The sequence below is a fragment of the Simochromis diagramma genome, unplaced genomic scaffold (assembly GCF_900408965.1).
Source record: "Simochromis diagramma unplaced genomic scaffold, fSimDia1.1 OVJJ01000685.1, whole genome shotgun sequence".
Classification (NCBI taxonomy): Eukaryota; Metazoa; Chordata; class Actinopteri; order Cichliformes; family Cichlidae; genus Simochromis; species Simochromis diagramma.
Genome location: NW_024387477.1, coordinates 18,756,508 through 18,780,383, shown reverse-complemented (window position 1 = coordinate 18,780,383; position 23,876 = coordinate 18,756,508). Strand labels below are relative to the sequence as shown.

At 39.3% G+C, this 23,876-nt stretch overlaps 1 protein-coding gene across 11 annotated transcripts in view; it reads left to right on the top strand.

Annotated features, from left to right (window-relative positions):
• Positions 1-22,630, top strand: part of LOC120724028 (cohesin subunit SA-1) — a 23,950-nt gene extending 1,320 nt beyond the window's left edge. For 2 of the 11 annotated variants that reach the window (XM_040015940.1, XM_040015937.1), the window contains exons 2-33: positions 1,467-1,558; positions 2,094-2,168; positions 2,443-2,536; positions 3,887-4,105; positions 4,833-4,929; positions 5,231-5,307; positions 5,708-5,912; positions 6,280-6,431; positions 7,057-7,254; positions 7,779-7,877; positions 8,401-8,480; positions 8,985-9,092; positions 9,378-9,474; positions 10,102-10,204; positions 10,358-10,461; positions 10,614-10,706; positions 10,790-10,882; positions 11,392-11,604; positions 12,401-12,468; positions 12,559-12,646; positions 12,910-12,990; positions 14,385-14,477; positions 15,724-15,916; positions 16,296-16,429; positions 16,903-17,004; positions 17,858-17,991; positions 18,297-18,419; positions 18,749-18,924; positions 21,009-21,201; positions 21,491-21,592; positions 21,712-21,799; positions 22,153-22,627. In XM_040015940.1, the coding sequence (XP_039871874.1) occupies positions 2,140-2,168; positions 2,443-2,536; positions 3,887-4,105; positions 4,833-4,929; positions 5,231-5,307; positions 5,708-5,912; positions 6,280-6,431; positions 7,057-7,254; positions 7,779-7,877; positions 8,401-8,480; positions 8,985-9,092; positions 9,378-9,474; positions 10,102-10,204; positions 10,358-10,461; positions 10,614-10,706; positions 10,790-10,882; positions 11,392-11,604; positions 12,401-12,468; positions 12,559-12,646; positions 12,910-12,990; positions 14,385-14,477; positions 15,724-15,916; positions 16,296-16,429; positions 16,903-17,004; positions 17,858-17,991; positions 18,297-18,419; positions 18,749-18,924; positions 21,009-21,201; positions 21,491-21,592; positions 21,712-21,799; positions 22,153-22,203 (3,687 nt within the window). In that variant the 5' untranslated portion in view covers positions 1,467-1,558; positions 2,094-2,139 and the 3' untranslated portion in view covers positions 22,204-22,627. Of the gene's footprint in view, positions 704-1,466; positions 1,559-1,605; positions 1,993-2,093; positions 2,169-2,442; positions 2,537-3,886; positions 4,106-4,832; positions 4,930-5,230; positions 5,308-5,707; positions 5,913-6,279; positions 6,432-7,056; positions 7,255-7,778; positions 7,878-8,400; positions 8,481-8,984; positions 9,093-9,377; positions 9,475-10,101; positions 10,205-10,357; positions 10,462-10,613; positions 10,707-10,789; positions 10,883-11,391; positions 11,605-12,400; positions 12,469-12,558; positions 12,647-12,909; positions 12,991-14,384; positions 14,478-15,723; positions 15,917-16,295; positions 16,430-16,902; positions 17,005-17,857; positions 17,992-18,296; positions 18,420-18,748; positions 18,925-21,008; positions 21,202-21,490; positions 21,593-21,711; positions 21,800-22,152 lie in introns of those variants that run through there. The other 9 variants (XM_040015941.1, XM_040015939.1, XM_040015936.1 and 6 more) reach the window with 8 other exon arrangements.
• Positions 22,631-23,876: the final 1,246 nt, after the last annotated feature.

Sequence of the window (23,876 nt, the reverse complement as noted above, 5' to 3'; positions counted from 1 at the left end):
AAAGAGTCACAATTTTGATTCATACTTTCATTCATTTCACAAGGGAAACTGTTTTACAGCAGCAGCGAAAATAGTAGTCTACAATAGATAAAGAGTATAACTAAAGTAGAAGTGCCACAATAGTGCAAAAACTGATGTATGCATGAGTGATTTTTTTTAAAAATTACCTCAAGTTAAACAAGAGTAAATGAATGAGCAGGAGACAGGTGTAACAGTGGAGCTGCAAGGAGCAGAGATGGTGGATGAGTTTAAATACCTGGGGCAAACCATCCAAGCAACGGACAGTGAAAAGGGGGTGGAGTAGGTAGAGAGGAGTCAGGGATGATTTGCGACAGAAGGACAGCACCAAGGGTCCAAGAATTTTTTTTTATAAGACATTAGTGAGTCCTGCTATGATTTATGGTTTGGAAATGGTAATGCTGACAAAAAGATAGGAGGGAGCACCTTTAAGATCCTAAGATTTTCAGTCGAAGTGATGAGAATGGACAAGGTTAAACTAAGTACATGAGAGGGACAGCTCAGGTTGAACAGTTTGAAGACAAAGTTAGAGAGGCAAGGCTACATGTGCAAAGGAGGGATATTGGACAAAGGATATTGAAGATTGAGCTGCCAGGCAGGAGGAAGGCCACAGAGAAGATTCATGGATTTAGTGGAAGAGGACATGAAGATGATTGATGTGATGGAGAAGGATCCTAGGAATAAGGTGAGACAGATGAAGGCAGATGATCCACTGTGGTGACCCCTAAAGGGAGCAGCTGAAAGAGGATTTATCACCATACATGGAAGCTAAAGTTTGTCTTTATACTCTCCTGCTTTTACATTTTCTATTGCAATAACTGCTATTAACTAACTGTTATTTCACTGGCTGTTCTGTCGATCATCTTTGAATTCCACTATGAATGCATCCATTCATCCGTTCATGTGGGATATTGCCCTAATATGTTGGACAAGAGGATCCCTTTTCCCAGAGAAACAGTGCACATGGTCTAATATTAGTTATATGACAGTCTGCATTATTGTTTTGTAATCATTGGCTGTCAGTTCAGCGAGAGAGTTATTTGTAAAGAAAACTAATGTGTACACTTGTCTCCATTTTTATTTTGTTAAATGCGAACAAAATATAGCAGTACATGTCTGGCCAGAAAGAGAGTACCAATTTGTTTATTTGGTAGTTCGATAAAAGACTTCAGTTAAGAGTAAGAAAAAGAAAATTCCGTTCACATTTGCAGTTTTGTCTGGTTATACAATATTTGACATTTTAAAAAACAAACAAAACACAAAAGTTTTTGCAAATATTTGTAGGTGTTTTCTTGTTTTTCGGGTTTTTTGTACTACTTGTACACTAAAGTGGCCCTCCAATGAAATGACCGTACCAGCAGTGGCCCACAGCTCATTTAAGTTTGAGATCCCTGCTTTAGATTAATCTCATGTGATTTACATGAGAACATCAATATTTTATTTTGAAGGTGAAGACCAGAAGTTGTGTTTCACCCAGGCTGTTTTGACGCTGGTCACAGTCTTTCAAACACAGAACAATGGACCAACTGGGAACTGAGGGGTGAGGATCCTGCGGTGGCGGGGCAGGGACCAGTCAACCACCTCTGGGTGCTACAAGCTATGGATGCAACCATGAAACCTATGAACACAATATACATAATGAAAACTATCTATATGAACACAAGAGTAAATTAGCTGCAAGGTGAAAGGGTTGCGAGTCACGGAGATATGTTTAACTGGTACCATTTATTGCCAATACTACTAGACAACCATGCAGAAGAATTGACCAATGAACATCGAGTTATTTTCTGCCAGGACCAATCACCTTCTAGTAACAATCCACAGCGGCGCGCTTTCGGCAGTTCGCAGTTTAGGAGGAAGAAAAGTTAGCCAAGGCAGAAAATTACTCAACACTAACTATATTATCAAGTGGTAAACTGATATCCTTAATCTGCTAGTGGTGGTTATTGAGTAGTTTCATTTGAAATACTTTAAGTGCGTCTTAAGAGCTTCATAAGTTGAGTTTATCAAACAGGCTAATGAAGTTTAGCTTGTCATCTTGCTAATTTTATTTTATACTGTATCTTTCTTCACAGCCTCCACTCCTGAATATAGTGAGTCTGGTACATTCCTTCAGCCAAAATGGCAAGTGGGAGTTCAGCTTTGGACAGGTAATGCTGATACTTTGTGTTAAAATGTCAAAAGGTTAAGAGAAATTAAAATAATAATTCTAATTTGACAGCGTTCATATTAAAAAGCATTGTGAAAGTTGCTACTAATGCTCTGGGTGCTCTGGCTGAAGCTAATAGCTTAAGGGTTGTATAATAATTCTACTTTTTCATAATGATACCTGCCTGTTTTCTTATCACCCTTCATTTAAATTCATCACAGTAAAGCTGATTTTTTTTTTTGTCTAACTTGTCAATTATTTCCCTTGTCTTTTAGTCTTGGGGAGTTAGATTCCCCCACTGACTCAGGCAGTGACTATGAGGCCACCATGAAAGGAACAAAGCGAAGAAAACCAGCAGTATCTAAGCAGGTGGATTTTTGTTTTCTCTTTAAAATAACTTTCTGCTTTTTTATTAGTGATTGTAAAAGATAAATCTGCCATCACAATAGCTGCAAATTTTGTATTTATAGACCTTTCAGAAATTCCATTTGTGTCACTTGGCGACTGTCAGACGAATACAACTACAACAGAAAAGACATTACAGGCACAGCTATTCGCTTTCTTCTCTTGGCTACTCCCCTCAGGGTTTGCCACAGCAGATCATCTGCCTCCATCTCACCTTGTCCCTAGCATCCTCCTCTGTCACACCTGCCCTCTGCATGTCCTCCTTCATTACATCCATGAACCTTCTCTGTGGTCTTCCTCTTTCCTCCTGTCTGGCAGGTCCATATTCAACATCCTTTGTCCAGTGTAGCCATTATCTCTCCTCTACACATGTCAAAACCATTTCAAGCTTGCCTCTCAAACTTTGTCTCCACATTCTTAATGATCCTCATTTGGTGGCCATATGCCCTACCTTGATGCAATCCTCCCCATTCATCCAGGCTTTGAACTGATGCTAAAAGTATACTAGTTTGTCATATTGTCACTGGGTTTTTCACCAAGATTAAAGACATTAGCAGAAGCATCAGCAAAAATCAAATGCAGCTATCTGCAAGTAACATCCACATCATATCATGTCACCTAGCCTTGTTCATCAGAAATATGCGATTAGGTATAAAAGACCTCTGAGCTTTAGATGTCCATTCTGATGGTGTATTCACCATGAAGAGCCTGTAACTCATCACTGATGGTTTCTCACCCCTTTTACACCACCCTTCCCAAAGTTGCTGACTTGTTGACTGTATTGTTGCTGACGTGCCTCCCATGTAAGGGAGGTGAGATTGCAGTAAAACAAAAAGTTAGAGTGCTCTCAGCAAATTACCAATAAAAAAAAGAACAATATATATCTGCCCACATCAAACTGACTCCACTTTCACATCAAGTATAAATGTTATAATCCTTTTTATTAAATGACACTTATGCTTGATTTCTATGATAGTTTTTCATCAATCACTATCCCTATGTATTTGTATTCATTTACAAATTCAGTACAGTTACCACTTACCACTACCTGTTGTTGTCCCTGCCTGATAGCAATAAAATTTAAAAAAATCTTTTGTTTTCTTGGTGTTTAACTGAAGTAAAACATCAAAGTCATCCAGATATCCACAATACTTTGCTCCAGGTTCTGTGGCCAAACTGGTAATCACTGTGTCATCAGCAAAAAGACAACAACACTATAATAGATGTCTAATATACTTTATTTTGGCATGTTGCTTGTTCAGATCACAAGCAAAATGCATTCTAAATCCATAAATAAATCTCTTTCATCTCAAGCCACCCAAGAGAACCAGGCATACTGCTGCACTGAAGGGGATGTCCAGCCCCAGTGGCAGCTCAGTTCCCACCCCTCCAGGTCCTTCCCCACAATCCGTCTCCCAGGGGACATCCATGCAGCTCTCTGCTAGATCTGTTAGGAGCATGAACGAGGAGAGCCAGATTATCAGCGCAAAGGATATCTATGATGCTGTCTGCTCTGGAAAGAGTGCCATGGTGGTGAGCAAACCCCAAGCAGAGGAGTGTGGAAGGAAGGGGGAAGGTAGCTTAGAGATAAACACATGAAGGGAGGGGGTACTGAATGAAGCATGTGTAATTATAAGAGAAAGAAGTTGACAATGAGGGGTTATCATGTGCTGTCAGTGGCTGACTGATGTGATCCTACACAAGTGACTCTGATACATTAAGAGAGACGGGTGTTCTCACTGGACCATGTAGTCAATGATTGACAGCACTTGTCTATCCCAAGTATTGTTCTTGCTATAGCTGCTTTTGGGTAAAGACTACAAAAGAAAGGCAGCATAACAAAAGAAATACAGTAATAAATTGTCTGTCACTACAGTGTAGAACTGCAAGACAGACAATGCAGACGGGGACTCTGGGGGGAGGCTCATTATGCACATTCAGAAATTCTGGCAAATGGAAGTTCAAGAAATCTCTTCTGAAAAGGTTTCACAGTTCTCAGCTAAATTTGACTGCTTTACAATAGGTTACACTTCCAGTATCAAGAGAATGGCTTCTGTGAATGGGTGTCTGCCATACTGCTATTTAATAGATTTAACCAGGAAATAAAAAGCTCCCACCTTGTAGTGCAGAGCATATAAAAAGCCAGTTTTTAAGCTGAAATCAGTAATGTTGTTTGACTGATATATTCTTAACGTGTGTATCTGCTCTTTGATCTGAATGAAGCATTTTCACTGGCTGCTTTCTCCCTGTCAATCTTAAGACGGTGGTAGACGAGTGGCTGGACAGCTATAAGCGGAGCCAAGAGGCGGGACTGCTGGTGCTCATCAACTTCATTGTTCAGTCCTGCGGATGCAAAGGTCAGAGGTTAAAAGACAGGCCAGAAGATGGGTAGTAGAGGGGGTGGGGGTGAAAGTTTTAGAGATTGAAATTTTGACTCAGTCATCAATAGCGTTTCTGCTAGTAACCCAATGATGCAATGTTGAGACGAGAAAACTGATATTTTGCAAGAGTGGAATGAAAATGAGAGGAAATCGTGTAGATGAAATTATTACTAGGTGAAGTATTCTAATTATTGTAATATTAGGTTCATCTGAGGGGGGGTCACTTAATTTCCAAATCTGGAACGTTTCTTTATCCTTTAACTTTTTTCATGTCCAGGTGTTGTTACCAGAAAGATGTTTGACAGCATGCAAAATGCTGAGATCATCAGCACCCTAACCAAAGAGTTCAATGAGGTGAGGGAAAGGGGAAGAAAGCAGTTCAGCTGTAGTTTGGTTAAAATGTATTTAAAATATAAAGCTTGTTCCTACAGGAATGAAAGTTTGAATGTAGTTTGTAGTCTTTGTCTGTCTTCTGCCTACAAATCATCCTTCTGGAATTAGTTCAGAAACTTTAATAGCCTTCATGTCTCAAGAGATTGTGATCTGAAGGTTGGAGCACAGCATGATGGAAAACTCTCATTAAAATTTAATGCTGATGAATGGACACATTAATGAGTTAATCACTTTGGTTTTCCACTGATGTAATTGTCATTAGCGGAACAAACCAGAAGTTTGTGCTTCAGATAACTACATGAAGCATAGAATAGGAAGCTTAAAGCTCTTTGTCTCTCTGCTTCCCCCCCTTTTCTTCCAGGATTCAGTGAACTACCCTCTGTGCACTCCAGGGCCCCAGCTGAAGCGTTTCAAAGCAGGCCTGTGTGAGTTTGCTAGGGTTCTTGTGCGCTCCTGTCGGAATAGCCTTGTTTATGATGAATACCTCTTCCCTTCCCTGCTGGCTCTACTCACCGGCCTCTCAGACTCCCAGGTCCGAGCCTTCAGACACACCAGTACCCTGCTTGGTGAGCGATCTGATTCATGTGTATAAAAAAAGAAAGGCATACAAACACTTATAACAGCATAGTTTTTAAACAGAACTCTTGCCACGATTAAGGAAAGGTAGTTCAGTGCAATTTACTTTTGTACTTGATACATAGAGTGCCTTTAATCTGCTAATGCAGTGTGTTAATTAATAGGTTTTATTAATAATAGGTCAAATAAAGCTTAGCAGCATATCAAAAATTAGGTTAGTCTGGGCAGGTTTGATTTTTGGTAAGAATATACTTGCGCTTTTGTACTTGTCAATAAAAAGTACATACACCTTCTGCAATAATATGTTGTTTGAGAGTACTTTATAGACTTTTCTATCTCCATGTTTTCCTCTGCTAGCCATAAAGTTGATGACGGGGTTGGTGGAAGTAGCTGTAGTAGTTTCTGTTCAGCTGCAGACCACCCAGCAGCAATACAACACGGAAAACAGCAAGAGGGCGCACGACAGAGCCTCTGACAGACTGGAGGAACTGCAGGCCACCGTTAGAGAGGTGACACATGTAGACACACAAAGAAAAACAAAAGTTTAGAGACACAGCCACTTTTTCGTTAACACATAGGTTACAACATTAAAGCTGTGACATCTGCTTTAGGAAAAAAGTAATTGAAGAACATTTTTTGCAAATATCCCTTAACATAATTAAAATTATTGGCATCACTACACCAACATTTTCTTCTCTTGTTGCCCAGGTTGTTTAATGGCTGTCATGTTTGAAATAGTTTGTATTTTACTAACAAAATATCCATCCATCCATTCTCTTCCGCTTATCCGATTTAAGTGCTTGCTGACGTTTCCTATTTTGCTCATGTTAATTTTTGAGTTGCGCAAGTACAGGGACAATAGGAAGTGCACGCTCTGTGAGGAATAGTAAAATATGTAAAGTAGCATTTATACAGTTTTTTGTGCCTATGTTAATCTGATAATCATCAGAGTTATCACCTTTTGTTCTATAAGGAATGGCCGTTGCTATTTATTCTGCCCACTTCAGCAAAAGATGGTTACCACAGCAGATCAATATACCGACAGTGTTGGAGTCCTGGTGGACTCATTTATTTAGTCTTTCTGTACAGTATGTGTGTGTCTGAGTGGCTCTATTTGATATTTGTGTGTTGTAGTTGCGAGAAAACAGAGAGGAGCTGTCCTCCATGATGAATGCCACTTTCCGTGGTGTGTTTGTGCATCGTTATCGGGACCAATTGCCTGAGATCCGGGGAGTGTGTATTGAAGAGTTGGGCCTTTGGTTGAAAATGGACCCTGAGGACTTCCTTAATGACGGATGTCTTAAATATCTGGGATGGACCATGCATGACAAGGTATACACACATAGAGAGGACAAAAAGTGTATGTCCACTGACTTTTGGAAGGGTGACTGCATGTAAGCACTGTTTGTCTGCAAATAGTTATAGCAAAGTCTAGGTGTTGTCTTGTCCTTTTTGACCATTCTATAAACAAATATGTATTTTAAGCTTAATTTCCGCCTAAAAAGTTGATTGTTTTTTTTCTCTGGTGAAGGGTGGAATATTAAAAACCCTGACAACTTCCTGTAATGTCATCCCTTTATTCACATTAAACAGCATCATTTGTCACTGAGTGCAACCAACAGTAGAGATGGAAGTAATTTTATGTGAAATTCCCTTTTCCCTCAATGAGAACCTTCAATTTTGGTATTCATGCTCTTGTAGACTTCCTACAGACGACACTATGGCAGAATATGTACAGACAAAGGAAGACTCACATTTTCACAAAGAGAAATTCCACTATGTACAGGCTTGAGCGCAAGTCTGTATTCAGGTTATAGAAAGAGTGTTACCATACTCTGTTTTTTCCTCGCCCTCAGCAAAGTCCGGTGCGTCTGCAGTGTGTGCGTGCCCTGCAGGGTCTGTACCAGGAGAAGGAATTCATTGGGCGCCTGGAGCTTTTCACCAGCAGATTTAAAGTGAGGCATCCCTCTGGATTGGACTCGGCCCATTTAATTCTTCTTGTCTCCCTCTTTTCTTTCTCCCTCTTGACTGTCTGCCTGTCTCAGCATCTGCTTTTAATCTATTGTTTCAGCTTTTTCTATTGTTTCTATTTTGTTGTCTGCCTATGTCTTCCCTCCCAGTATTTTGTGCCTCCTCCCTGTATTTTCTTCCCTTTTGAGGTTTTTTTTCCCACCATTCCTGTTTGTTGTTATGGTTTTATCCTTTGTCTGGGCATATGTCTGGGTGCATTAATTGCTGCCAATTACTGATGGTTAATAAGCTCTTTTCAAACATATAAAAACCCTCCTAAGCCACATGTGCTGCAGCAGATAAATGGTATTTATGCCATGGCTTAGTGCCTAATGATGGGGCTCGTGTGTGTGCATGTATGTCTGTTGATGTGGGTGCATTATGCATATCTACTGAATGTCTGTTGGCATGATTGAACAGTATTTTGTTTATGTGCCACTGCATATCTAAATGTCTGTGTGTGTTTAGGAGAGAATTCTCAGCATGGTGCTGGACAAGGACCCAGACGTGGCAGTGGAAGTGGTCAATCTGCTGCTGCTGATCCAACAGTAAAGGGCTTTTTCTCTCTCGTCCCCATGCTTTGTTCTCATTATCTGAGGAAAAGTTGGAGCTCAAAGTATACCAAATATAGCACATTTTAATGCCGGAAGTGTATACTTTTGAGTTGCATCACAGAAAAGTCATGTCCAATTCTGTGATTCAGTCTTGTTTTCACACATTTAGCATTCGTTTAGAAGTCAGAATAAGAAACTTTAACACCCAGTTTCTTATTTTAAATATAAAGATGCTTACTCAACCAACATATGTGATGGTTCCACATAACTCCTGCACTCTGCTTGGTCATGATTGCTGATGATTCATAGCATCAGTCGTGATCTAATGCTTGCCAACATCTCACACCTCTGACTGCAGTGAAATTAGATGTTTTTAGGGGAAATCAAAAAGATGAACAAAAATGAACTGAAACTGCTGGTTTTTGAAATGTTTGTCATCTTCTTTATCTAGTGTATGTACCTCAGTTGATCAGTACATTTTTATGTGTGTACTTGCAGGAGAACAGATGAAGGACTGGACGAAGAGGAGTGTGGCCACATTTATCCACTGGTTTACGCTTCACACCGAGGTCTGGCATCTGCAGCTGGTGGCTTCCTATACAGCAAGTACGCTTTAACCACACTTGGTCACAGAAGTGGTTACAGAAGTGTAAATGTTGCTGTTTATTTATTTATTTATTGCATATTTCTTTTACAAAAATGTTCTAATTTTTGTTGGATTTACTAATTCATTACTGACCCTCAAAAATAAAGTGGAAATTATATACAAACATGTAGTTTGTATATAATTTTTATTTTTTATTTTTTTGTATTTTATTTTTTTGAATTTTTGTATTTTTAGTTAATATTATGTAAAATGTTCTTGTTTTTTATTTTATGTGTTTATGTTAGGCTGAAAAGTGTGATTACCAGTCACAGCCAGGAGAATGACAAAGCCAACAATGCAGCCTTTTTTCAAATCCTCATCTCCTTCTTCATCCAGAGTGAGGTAGTATTTCTTTCTCTCTATGCCCCCTCTCTTTCATTCTCCTCTGTTTGGAATTTAAGGCGATATGAAAGTACAAAAATGCAGAGCGGAGCCAAGAGGATGTTACTCAAGTTGGTCAAACCTGTTAACCTTTCTGTGAACGCATCAGCTTTCTGGCAAGAGTTCATCATAGATTGACAAATGGTGACCCTAAACATCTGTCTAACATCAGGGAAACTAGTCTTGACCAGCGCAGACGCAGGAGGACATGCTTTAACTCTGACTTAATTTCAAATATAGAGACTATATAATACTTATTAACACACTGTAAAATTTTCTTATGAAAAAATTAATCCAACCATATTCTGCTGCTAATCTGGGGGCAGCAGTCTCGGGGAGACGCCCAGAGCTTGCTGTCCACAGCCACCTCCTCCAGCTCCTCTGGGGTGACACTGAGGCACTGAGACAGCCAAGAGATGTAATTGCTCCAGCTTGCCCTGGGTCTTGTATGGGGCTTCCTCCCAGTATAATGTCAAAAACACCTTTGCCAAATTGGCACCCAGGAGGCATCCTTATCAGATATCCAGACCACCTCACTTGGCTCCTTTGATGTGGAGACACATGCTAAAAAATCCATTCTCCTAACAGTTCCATGAGCATGGGGCATATCTGGTGGACAGCCTTTGGCATGTGGCAGGATCTGAGCTGAGAGACTGGGAGACAATGACCACTTTCCTGCTACAAGATGATGGTGAGGAACAAGATAAAACTGTAAACATGACAAGAGTATGAGCCTAAGCACGTAGCCATTTTTCCCCAGCACCAATGAAAATGGCAAGTTAGTGATAGCTGCTCCTTTTTGTTCCTACTCTGTTTCTTCAACTGTCTGTTTTTGTGTTGTCAGAACTGATGTATGAGGAGGAGGGTGTGCTCATAGAGCTGATGATGTGTGCGATCAGACAGGCAGCACAGGCAACCCCACCTGTTGGGAGAACTCAGGGCAAAAAGGTGGTGACACATTCAAATGCAAGAATGATGCTGTGTGGCTTGTGTTTGATGGAACAGTGGAGGCTGTAAATGAAATATTTTATGACACATTTTGCACATTTTCTCCACTAAACTTGCCTGTGATTGATTGCTGAATGGTCATGTGGGATTAGAACCTCAGTATGAAGGATAAGAAAATCCAGGAACAAGACAAGAGACGCATCACAACACACTTCATCCCTTTACTGCCACAGCTGCTTGCCAAGGTTCATTTAAATACAAATATTCAGCTTTTTTTATTGTTGCTTTAAATTTTTAAAGAAGAGTTTATGTTTATACTGACCTGCAGTACTCAGCGGATGCAAGGAACGTGAAACTGCTCCTCAAAGCTCCCCTGTACTTTGACCTGGAGATGTACAGCAGCGCTCAGTGGCTGGAAAAGGTAGGAGGACCAGAAATGTGTTTATTGTCGTCAATATGTAATGAAATGTATTTAGAAAGTATTTGTGCTTCTATAGTTTTTTTTTCTCTTATTCAGTATCCAAGTTAGTTCACGCTCAATGTGAATTATATGGTAATTATATAAAGAAGTCAGAGAAATTAAGCTTAATGGCTTAAAGAGAAAAAGAGGCTACCAATGCTCAAAGACAATTTTATTTCTTTTATTTTGGAGCTATTATTTTATGATTTAGCATCTTAATATTAATGCAAATATAATATTCCAATATTAGAGGAAAATGAACTGAAGCCTGTCAGGTCCACAGTTAAACAGTGGCTGACTTTCAGGTCATGCCAGCTGTGAGTTTTAAGCTTGCCTGCAGTTAGAGATTTCCTCAGCCAGATGCTGAACCAGTGGTTCAGTTCAGTGTCTTTGAGTGGGAGGGCAAGCGATTTACCTTTAAATAATTACTATCCTAAGCGTTACATTCATATTCTACTTCTTCTGTTCAGCATTTGGACCTGCTGCTGTCCCAGGTATGTGGCATTGTGGAGAAGCACACAGAGGTCGCCGTACTGGAGGCTTGCGCCCACCTGGTCAGCGCTCTCAGCTCCGACTGCTACACCTTCTCCTCCCGCGCACAAATGGCATTCAGCCAGCTGTTTGATGTCCTTACCGAATGTTTCAGCACCTACGTAAATGACCTGCTCCAGGTTGGAGAGTGTGTCAGTGATGCTTGCATACCAGCAGATACATTTTATATTGTGCATGTGCATACTGTATACTTAAATGCAAGTTTTGTTGAAATGTAATACATTATGTTTTCTTGTTTTTAATCCTCTGTTTTGGGTTTTTTTTTGTTGTGAAACACTTTGTTATCCTGGTTTTGAAAGGTGCTAAATAAATACAAATTTAGTTATGTATATAAGACATACATACAGAAAATACATATAATAATGTATGTAAGTATGTATTATCTTACAAGGACAGATTCCTCAAGAAAGGGGATGTACTGTGCTTATTTTTATGTCCATATTTTCATGTCTTGGACTAGAGTAGCTTTGCTTGATTCACTGTAAAATAATCTTAATTAAAAGGTTGTATTGGGCCTCGTTGCTGCCCCTCAGTTCATCCTCTGTCAAGCCAATATAGCTAATTTGTCTCTCTTCCCCTTAAGCTGGCTTTGTTATGATTGGCTGCCCTTTGTAAACAGAAGGCTTGCAAAGCACGCGGGTGGGGGGTGGCATTTAAAGCAGTCTGAAAGCTGTGCTGTTTTAGAGGAATTATGTCAGTATGACTCATATGAAACATGTTTAATATCAGTTGTATTTATGAAAGAAAATAGATCAGAAACTTTACAAGAATTTAGTTTGGTTTTTTTTTGTTGGATTGGTGTAGTATTGCATGAGTTTTATTTAGTTTTACTGAAATACTAATAATGTATGATGAAAACTGGAAACAAAAACTGAAATAATATCGATGTGGAACTATTATCTGTATCATTTTGTGTTTGTGACCTAGGGTATTGCAAATGATGATGACACATACAGTGGAGCCACTGCCTTAAAAAGGATTGCTGCCCTTAGCAGGTATGCTGTTATAATACATGCGACAATAGTGTTAAATAATTCTTACACAGAAGTATGTAACTGTATTGCGTGTGTGTGCATTATCTCCAGTGCTAAGGACCCGACTGCCTGGAAGCTGTTTGATTCCTGTCTTGAGCTGCTGAAGAGCCGGATGGAATCCAGAGAGCTTGATAAGGAGGTTTCTGCCAATGTTTCATATTTGAGGGGGAGGATTGTGAATGTCATGACTATTGCAGTGCCATTTTATGAAAATAATAAGTAAAATGGGGAATGTAATGAATTTCTAGTTAACAAAACATGAATGTCATATGAATTGCAAGGCTAAAAATGTGATCCCTTAATTCTCATGTCATGTTTTTAGGTTTTTGTACAGGAGTAGTTTAAGGAAAACATTTTATTCTAATTGAAGGTCAATTTTAACTCTCTTTTGTGTCATTTCAGCTGATGGTGCCAGCTATGAAGTGTGCAGCTTTTCACCTGATGTGGGCCAAAGTGAATGTGGTGAACTCCAAGCCAACTGAGGTGCTGGTCTCATGTTATAAAACCGCTGTTTGTCCTCCAGCAAGGTTTCAAATGATCTGAATCTTTATTCTCAGATAAACTTTCGGTTATGGGTCCCGGTAGTGTCAGTCTACCTGCATGAAATAAGCTAAGCTGCATGATTAATACTTTCATAATGGCTATCACATCACAGGCAGCCCTAGGCGACCGTGCTGGTGGCCTTCTTGTGTGATTGTTAAGCTTTTCTTGTCTGTGTTGTCGAACAATTCACCAGCTGCGCAGACAGCAGGCAATTAACGCAACAGTCTGTTAGAGTGCATCTGAGCCCACAGCGACACTCGGATATTTATTTCCCACCGCTTCACACTTTTTCTTATTGATTGTCTTCACGTGTTTCCTGTCTCATTCTTGCTTCTCTTTAGTTTCTATTCTGTCTTTCTGAGCTCGTTTTCACTTTTTCTGCTGTTTTTCTCTCACTCATTTTTTACACACACTGAGCATGTCATTATTACTCATGCAGCCATTTGTGTGTTTTTCTCAACACTGTTCCAGAGAGAACACATCCAGATCCATTCCTCTTGATCAGTTATTTTCATTCCTTGTCTGTTCATGTTTTGATTGATGACTCACACAGCTTTTTCTATTCCTGTGTGCACTTAAATTGTGTTTTCCCATTGGTATCACATTATTACTGTTACAGTGGTGGATGCTCATTCTAAACAAAGTTTCAAATAATGAGTTCAGCCAAAAGGATCATAACGGGAGAGGAGATGAAACGGCTTGTTGATTAACTGAGGGGCTGTAACAAGGCCTAGATAAAGATAAACGGGGGTGTGTGTGTGTGTGTGTGTGTGTGTGTGTGTGTGTGTGTGTGTGTGTGTGTGTGTGTGTGTGTGTGTGTGTGTGTGTGTGTGTGTGTGTGTGTGTGTGCGTGCGTGTGTGTGTCACAGACTGCTTTGACATAGTTAACAAAGACAGGAGACTGGGAGTGTCAGATTCTACCTTTAAAACTCTGAAGATGTATCTTGAAGATTGTGTCACCAACAATTCAAAATGTACAGATGCTATTCTAACAGGTGGTTCCATGCTTGCCAAAAGCAAAAGTTTCCTGGGCCAAGTCTGGGAGGAGACACGAATCTCTTGTGAGCTATAGCAGAAAGGGGCTACCCGAGCTACCTGCTGTGGCAACGCTGTGTGAATAAGGGAGCAGCCAAAATAATCTTATCACTTGAAGTGGTTTAATTAGGATTTCTGTTGTTGGTGTGTAGAAGGAGCTGAATTTCTAGGTTAGAAAACTAACTGCCCCAACCCTGCCAACATACACACACACACACACACACACACACGCCTTAGTAAGAAGATAAGAAAATATTTAATCTGTCTTCCTCTGTTATTGTGTGCCTCTCTCACTCCAGGCAGAACTGAAGCGCCTGAAGAAGGAGGTGCGGTCGTTCTGCAGAGTCTGTCAGGATTGTTTGTCTTTGAATCAGATAGATATCAGAGATCAAGTAAGAGCTCTTTTTTGTCTTTCTTCTTCTTCTTTTTACAGTGCGCACCAATCCCATATGTGAAGTACTAGTGAAGCCATATCATTTTTTAACTAAAGGCAACTTTACACTTGGCTATCTGAGACAAAAGTCCATCTTAGGATATCAGTCCAAAACAACAGACCTAGATCACCCTGTGGGACATGACAAAACATAACTTGAAATGAAAGTGTTTGAAAATTACTGCGACTGATCAGTTATGGCAAAAAATCACAATTTTTTGGTAATTACTCAGATTACAATTCTTCAAAACAGTACGATCGTGAGTGGTATTGAACCTTTGTGTTTGCTGCTGCTGCTGGACTCCTTGAAGCCAAACTGTTTCCAAAGAGATGGACGGTAATTGTTTTATCTTGATTATTGTGGTTCCTTAATCATTGTAATTGATTTTAATCTTTGAATATTTACACCATCCTACTTATACCAAAGTCTCAGTGAGATGTCCAGTGTCTGTAAACAAACCATGGAGAACACGGTATACAGTGATGCACAATATATTGGCCTGTGTGAAATTGTCAGGAAAAACACCTGCCCTGGTGGTATGGAGGTGAAAGGATTAAAAAGATTTGTGAGGCTTTGTTTGCAGTGATTTTTTTTTTTTCAAAACCCATGAGCTGATAAAATTCATTTATTTACTTAAACCTCATTTCAGCAGATGATTGCAATGGTGTCTTATATTTAAAAACAAAAACCTTAGACCAGTTAGACTGTGATGTATAATAAATTTGGGCTTTTAAAACAATCAAACTTTAGTGAAGAGTACAAAACGCACTAAATAAGTTTTACTCAAACATGTTGGGGCTGTGTGTAATGATGGATGCAGCCACCATTGCATCACACTCAGGCTAGTAAAGTCCTGTGATGATGCCTTTGATGTTTTCAAACCAGAGACGATCTGTGACGGTTGATGAGACTAAGGAACAAGACTGCCACCCGAAAGTGCCACCTTTTGACTCTAGTTTGGCTCACCATTTACAAAATTAGTCGTGCTTGGCACATTTTTGTTACGTTTTTGTATTAAAACACAGATATATATGTTAATTTATCATGTTATTCTTTTTGTTGTCATCATATAAACAAACATAATCAGATTTATAGTCTATAATTTTCTTTACAAACTAAATAGTTACTCATCAGTTTAATTTCGGAGTCATATAGAGCTGGGTCTTGATATTTGGATAACATAAATTCTGTCCTTCTCTTACAGGCATTTGAGCTGTTATGTGACTTGCTGTTGCTGTACAGTGTGGGTTCAGTCCGCTCCGAGCCCGCCCTCCAGGCACTGGCCCACCTGCCATCTGATTCTCTGCGGTCCGAGTTGGCCGCTTTCCTTCTGGACTACGTCTTCACTGATACCGAAGACGTCGAGCTCCATGGCATCTTGACACCAACTGAAAAATGTACGCCTACTCTCAATAAATGTTTGCATGAACTGTGATACTTTCCAGAAGCAATTTGTCGCTTTGTCAGCCAGTGTTGACAAAGTGACAGCACTTTTAGCAGATGTCAGAATGAACTGAATAATGAAAGGGATGTAGTTTTTATTAGCTTGCACCATATTTTGGAAACTGCTTAGTTGTATCACTGCCTGTGGGTACAGTTTTTGATGTCTTGTTTTAAGTCTTCTTCTGTATCCACTTTCTGTTCCATATTTTATAATGTTCTGCCAAATATCCCTTTCATTCATGCTCTTATAGACCCCACAGCATGCTTTCCCTCTATCTCTGCATTTCTAAACTGTTAACTCCTCATTTCTGCCAACCTGGCTCTCCTCTTTAGCTGAGGACGAGGAGGAGATGAAGATACGTCTTCTTCAGAAGAAGCGCAACCAACTTGCTGGCTACTGTAAGCTGGTCATCTACGGGGTGCTGGACCTAACTGCTGCCACAGATGTCTTCAAGCACTACAACAAGGTGGAGGGATTGTTGGGTTTTATCAGCCCAGCCTATCACATATGACCACAAACACATTATATTTACACATATTACAATGCTTACTGTTTCTGTATCACAGTTGTGCGTGAATGTAGGCAAAATGTGTTAAAAGGTAAAGTCGTGACTTTAGTAATCTAGTTGGAGATCAGTCGTTGGACCGACATTCTTTGGGGGAATTAATTGGGATAGAAAGACGGGAAGCAGATTCATAAAAAGTAATAATGGAGAGGATGTGTAAGAGCGTGGAGGAGGGTGAGAAAATCTGTTTTAGAACCACCGAGGTGCTGGGAATGAGTCAGAGAGTACGGTTGCTAAAAGAGGCACAGGTGACTAGAACAGAGTGGGTCCGATTAATTTTTTTCAGACATTTATCAGAGCTGTTAATTAAATAGATTTGATGTTTTTCTGGTTTTTGGTTTGTTTGTTTGTTTGTTTGTTTGTTTTTCCACTAGTACTTTAAGGACTTTGGTGACATCATCAAAGAGACTCTGAGCAAGAGCAAGCTCATCAACCCCGTGCAGAGCGCCAAGACTGTCTGTCTGAGTCTGCAGCAGGTGTGCACTTGCATGTCACTGTAATCTTTTGTATTTAGTGTAGAGGTTATCAAACTGTGCAGTGCGCCTCCCTGGCACAGTGTAGGAGGCTCACAGCAGGGGCACAGAAGGAGAGAGGTGAAATGAAAAGTGCATGCTGGTCTTCTAAAAACAACACAGTTATTAGTGTTTCAGTCAGCGGTAGGTACGTGATAGGGAGATGCTTTCAAACTCTTCAACTTGGGAGTCATAAATCAAACAATATTTAAGATTTGCTGTGACTTATCCAATCGAAGCATAACAGAGTTAGTTTTCTTCACTATAAAAATAGCCAGTTAACTGGTTTTGGATATTCGTGGGTACACTGCTGACAGGAACAGATATCACCTAACGGTTTTAATGGTTAAAAATTCCCACAGTTTGTATTACTGTTTATCATTTCATTTGTTACTTAAGCACATTACAGTAGTCTGATGAGGATTTTCCCTCAGTTTTCACATTAAAATTTTTTTTGTTGTTTTTTTATAAAACACCTACCTAAAGTATACAGGGCTCCATATCAGTGACCTTTTTGTATGCAAGGACGAGTGTCACATACACAATAAACTTTGTGACTTTGTGTGTTAGCTGAAGTACATTCTGAGTTGTTTTTCCAATTTAAATAACCAGCTGCACATATTTACTGTCTCTTAATTTGAAATTAAAACACATGTTCTTCATTTTCGTGGGTTATGTGGGAGTTCTCTTCTATAATTACAACCAGTACTTGAATTACTTAAAAGTTTGCAGCCTTAACTAACCAACACAGAATATTTGTTTGTGCATATCCAGATATATATCGTGCCTTTTATGCAACATGTCTGTGTGTGCTCAGCTGTTTTCAGAGATGCTCACGGAGCACCACAGCAGGCAGGATCTCACTGAGATTAGAGACTTGGCCAAGAGGCTTGCCATGAGCTTTGGCATTGATCTTCATCGTGTCCGCAAACCACTGGTGGCCCTGCACATGTCAGTAACACACGTTTCTCTTGACAAATGCACACAGGCCAACCTTACCATGACCTAGTTTACCTATTTATTTATTTTTTCTGTTACTTCTATGGTAGCATTTTTAGAAGCAGCTACAGTTTCACATAGAAAAACGCTACTTTATGGCAGAAATCATCCGTAATAATTAACTCAGAGCTAGTAAGAAATCATCAGATTTGAGGACTGTAAAGAGAAATTACAGTATTCTTCACACTGTGGTTGTTCATTTTGTGTTTCTCCTTATGTCGAGAGATTATGTTTGTGTTGTCTTTCTTTTTTATCAGGGACGGCATACGTTTCGCATTTCGGGACCCACAGGAGGGAGAGCAGCCAAATCCAAATGTGGCCTTCTTGGAGATCCTCAGCGAGTTCAGTTTTAAGTTACTGCAGCCGGACCGCGCCCAGCTGTGAGAAGCAAAAACACACAGACACGCTCACTCGTAACACTGCACATGTATTTCTGTATGTTATACATATGGAGGAAAAAAATCTCACTTAGCAACAGTCTGAGAGAGAATACTTGTGATGTCATGAATCCACATGAATTATTATATTACAGGTAAAACAAAATAAAACAGTGTCTTCATTCTTGTTACATACTCGTTGCGTTGATCATATTATTCATTTAACTTAGATTCACAATTATTTGCTCAATTCCAGTGAAACTGAAAATGAAATGCAAACAAAGGTTTCCTCAGTCTTTGTCCCATCCTGATTCTCTGTCATCTCCTCCCAGAGCTGAGTTTCTGAAATCGGCATGTCCCAGCGCTGCCCTCTCCTGGCCGCCAGTCAAACTGTATCAGCGTTCTTTGGAAGCTCGCGCCACCTCTAAAGCCACTGAACAGGAGGGAGGTGACGAAGTCCCTTCTCATGACATGCCTGTAGTGAAACGCAGGAGGACCACAGCTCAGGGTGATGCACATGCTACACAAAACACTCTGCATGGATATACTCTACGTCATAGCAGAGATAATTAATTTTTTAAAAATGCTTAGAAGTGGGAAGTCAATTTAATTTAACTTAATTTAATGGAAAATTCAGTCTTACCCTGTCTTATGGTCAGAGGGCGAGGATGAGGAGAGGTATATGATTGTTGGACATGATATATGCCAACGAAGTGCTCTTTAATCCTAAGAAATGTCTCATTGTTATTTTCAGTATTAGCTACTATTTGCCACTGAGGCTATGTACAAATTGATGGGAAAAAATGACACTGGTGCACTGGTTTGCACTACCACCTTGCAGCAAGAAGGTTTGAATCCAACTTTCTGTGTGGAGTTTGCATGTTGTCCCCATGCCCTCTGTTTGTCTCTCTGGGGCAGCCCTGAGATGAACTAGCTAGCTGTCCAGGGTGGACAGTAGGGCTGGGTATCGTCACTGATTTCTAGAATCGATTCAATTCCGATTCACAAGGTCCCGAATCGATTCGATCCACGATTCGATTAAATTCGATTTGAATCTGGGAAATTTTGACAGTCAGAAATATTATAATTCAGATCAGTACATTTACATATTTTTGTATCAATAAAAAGGAAGCTGACACATGCAAGACTTTATCAAAGGTGTGAGCGTCACAGCAGATGCCTTTGTGTCAAAGTAGCTGAGGATAAAACACAGAAAAACATGAAGGAGATTTTCCTGGCCTGGATTTTATAAAAATATTCTGCAGTACATCAAAAATGAAAGAAAACCATTAATCAACACATGAACATTACCTCTGAAGTTACAGCGGTTTTATTAGAGACACAGCTGAGTGTTTTGCATTTTGCATAATTTAAAAAAGTTTAAATTTGTTCAGTATTGAACGGCAGAAATTAGGTTTTCTTTTCAGAAGTATATAAAACGAAAAAAAACAAAACGTCAGCCGACAGCGCTGTAAACAACGGTAGACATGTGCGTAACAAGCAAGCGAATAATGCAGAAAACAGATTTTTAGACGGGAAACTGTTCTTGAAGAGAGAGAGAGAGAGAGAGAGAGCTAGAGAGAGAGAGAGCTGTGCATCGTGGTCGAAGCAAAACAGTAAAAGTCAGAGTGAATTCATGACGATGTTTATGTGAAGCGTAGTTTGGATCTTCTTTTGCTGCTGGTTCGGTCAATATTGTTTGGAGAGAGATAAAACTAACAGCTTTAGAATCAGCGCAAAAAGGGCGTGAACACAAAGCGCCGAAACATCAGAATCAGCGAGCTGTCAGCTTTCAGCCCCAACTGTGAGAAAGGCGACATCTCACTGATTCTGATCCGCGGGTCGCGCTGTGTGTTTAAGTCTTTGTGCAGAATCCATGTTCCTGCTCTCATTTACTGTCTTAGCTGTTGTTGAAATTTTGTGAGATTTAACCTGAGATTCTGGCATTTCGGGCAAAATAAATTTATATCAAAAAATCGATTCAGAATTTTAATGAATCGATTTTACGTTATCCAAGCCAGAATCGATTTTAATCGATAAATCGATTATAAAAACCCACCCCTAGTGGACAGCTAGCTAGTTCGCCCCATGTAACTGGATATGTGGAAGAAAATGGATTGATTAATTTTTGGGGCCATTCAGAGGACGAGTGACCCAAATGTCAGGACAAAGCAGTTATTTCAACCCAAATTGTGAAATCATTTATCATAATCAGTTATAATAACAAGAATATTATTCTTTTTCTTTTTAGCACATGATCCATGTGTCCATTATTTTCTTTCTGTTGTTGATTTGGGTTGGGTGGTAACTTATGGAGTTGATCTGAATTTGAGTCCAGGAATTGCTGTAATGACTCGGTACCATTAAGAGAAACAGTGCAAAACTGTCATAGTTGTTCAAAATACAGTGATGTAAAATTAATAGCATTCTTCACATTTCGAAAGCCTTAAAAACATTTATTCTTTGGTATTTTTACTTCACATGTACATGTGTGTTTGGGAATCTGCTGAATTCTGCAGGAAGAAAATTTGCTACTTTACCTTGTCAATTAAAGCGTCATCATCTTTGTGTGGTGACTTGTCTCTCCTGCAGGTTCAGCGTCCACCACCAGAGGATCCTGGTTGGACAACAGCAGCATCCAGAGCAGCCTGCACACCCCAGCCCTCACCTCCACTGTCCAGAAGCAACCCGCCAAGCGGATTGCATCCAGGAAACCAAGACCCGTGGAGTCGGATATCAGCAGCACCTTAACTGAGCCGGAGTCAGAGGATGAGTTCTCCCCAGAGTAAGTAAAATTTTATGATCAGCATGTCTGCAGTATCTGCTGCCTCTGATTCGAGCATTTGTAAATTACTGCCATGGGTCAGATGATTTCATGTCAGTACCTTTCTTTTCTGTGTGCTGTGTTACTGGTCAAAAGGGCAATCAGCAAAAGAAGGAAGATTAAAGCTCCTGCAGAGTTTTGCTTATGATGAAACAAATTTAATTTCCCCTGTGTATTAAGGCATAATCATAGACACAGAATACAGCAGGTAGACAGTGAAGTTGGAAAATTGTCTTCTGCTGCTCTCCAGGTTACAAATGCGAAAAGTGAAACTCAATAAAAGATGGCTGGCTTCCTCCAGCAAGAACACCCCCTCTCCAAGGCAGCAAGACCTGAACTCCCACCTCAACTTGTAAGACTGATTTTTAGACTGTTTAATACTTACTATTAAATTGTGAATATGTTCCATTTTACAAAAGCTATTTTCAACCAGAAATAATCACAGAGTGGATCTGTGTGTGTGCTTTGCAGGCTTTCCCTGATTGAAGATGACATCTCAGAAAGAGATGAGGACGAGATTGAAGATTATCACAGTGACTCTGACACTGGATACACACTGGTAAGAACAAAAAAAACCCCAAATACATCATATTTACTTTCTCTCATGACTGTGCAATCTGTTTTAACAGCACCTGGTCAGCTAAGGTACAAATGGATTAATTCTTTAAAAGGAACATATACATGTCACCACAAATTCATTTTGGTCCTTCAGTGACCACAGTTGTAGGATCTGTGCAGAGAAAAAAATATGTACAAAGCTATTTATGATGAGAGGAAAAGAAGCACATGTGTGATGTTTTGAACTTTGTTTCTAGTACTATATTTATACCCTTTGAAGACAAATATGTTACATAAACCTAAATCTAGATTAAGTACAACATACCTTGAAAACTAAAACTTGTTTGCTTGCAGCCTTCCACACGTCACACCTCACTGAGTGTCCTTGACGAGCTCTTTGACTGAGGTTAGCGGGGGATCATCTGTTCAGGACTTCTACAGTTTCAGTGTGACGAATATTAAGAGTTATCTGTTCTTCTGAATGACGGCAAGTTCACCTGTCAGACCTGTTTTTGTCTCTTAATTTTGTTGTTGATTGGGAAGGCTGGAATTAGAAGCTGTTCTGATGTATTAATAGGAATGTTTTGAAAATAACGATGTTCAGAATAAATGTTTCACTAAAGTTGGACTTGGTTCCTCTGTCTTTCGTCAGCTCTTACGAGTTTCACATTTTTCAAAATAGCCTTCACTGTTGACATCACAGTTTGTTTTTGTTTTTTGTTGAACACCTTAATGTATATTAAAGATGCCTGATTTTACAAAGCAATACTAAAAGTAAGGCATTACAATGTATTGTTTTAAAAATGAACAAACTCAAAATGTTATTTAGATACACTGAAGCACTACTAGTTATTCCTGTTTGTAATGTGTGATTTGTTTGCTTTATTTCTAGGTCAAAAAAATCACTAATAAACAAGATCAAAATGAGTAGACACTATAGTAAATCAATGAATTCCGAGGGTATCCTTTGTAAAAGATTAATAAAAGTAACAACATGCACAAAGTAACACATATTGCTTTGTAGTGAATTACACCATGAAGCAGAAGGAGCTTAGTAAAACAAGTGGAAGGAGTCAAGATATACGGTGGTATTTTACAGTGATTCAAAAACCTTAAGAATCAGCTTTAGGTTTTCTCTATTTAATTAATCAAAACTTGAGGTTATTTATCTAGAAATTTTGATTTTCTCTGAAATGGCTTTAAAGTACTTGTCTGTCTTCCTCCCCTCACCCTCAACTGTTGTGATAAATGGCTAATTTATATAACTACTGTTGTGATTCAGCACTGTATACAGAAAATTAATTGGGAGGGGGGGGTGATTATTAGGCGTCTCAAAATTTAGTCCTAGTTGTAAGTAACTTAAAGTTGAGCTGCTCAATAAGTCAAAGTTTTAAGACTCATCAAAATGTTGACTTGGCTATGACAGGCACTTTTAAGCCACAAACAAGCTTCCATACAACCTAATGACAATTAAAATGTGCGACATTTTCATTATATTTCCATATGTGAGAAAATGTCAGAAAAACATTTGCTATATAACATGTATGTTATAAAATGGGGAAATACTACGGAAGCGTAGAGCTGCCACCCAGGCAAAAGAAAAATACAAGTGTATCACGTTATAACGTGAAAGGTTTATTGTTCTAACAAGATACTTTTCCTGTTTGTACAATATACTTTTCACGTTTGAACAACATAATATCACGTTATTACAAAATACATAATTATCACGTTCGTACAATATAAATATTGTAGGAACGTGATGATTATGTTCGTACAATATAATAGGAGATAAGATGTACCACAATGTAAGGAGTGCTCTGACACGTTGATAAATATGTTTTTTTTCCTTTCTCGCAGTCGATTAGATGAGATGATAAGGCTGTATAAAAAAATGTTCCTATTAAGTTTTGAACTGGACTGCCAGTAGCTTTTGGTGTACAATTCAAACACTGCAGATGTATTTGCTAAAAACAAACACAAATAATCTGTCACTAGATTTAAAACAAACAAAAAAGAATGACCATTCATATAAGGAAGGAATCAATTATCACGTTCGTACAATATAATATTTATAT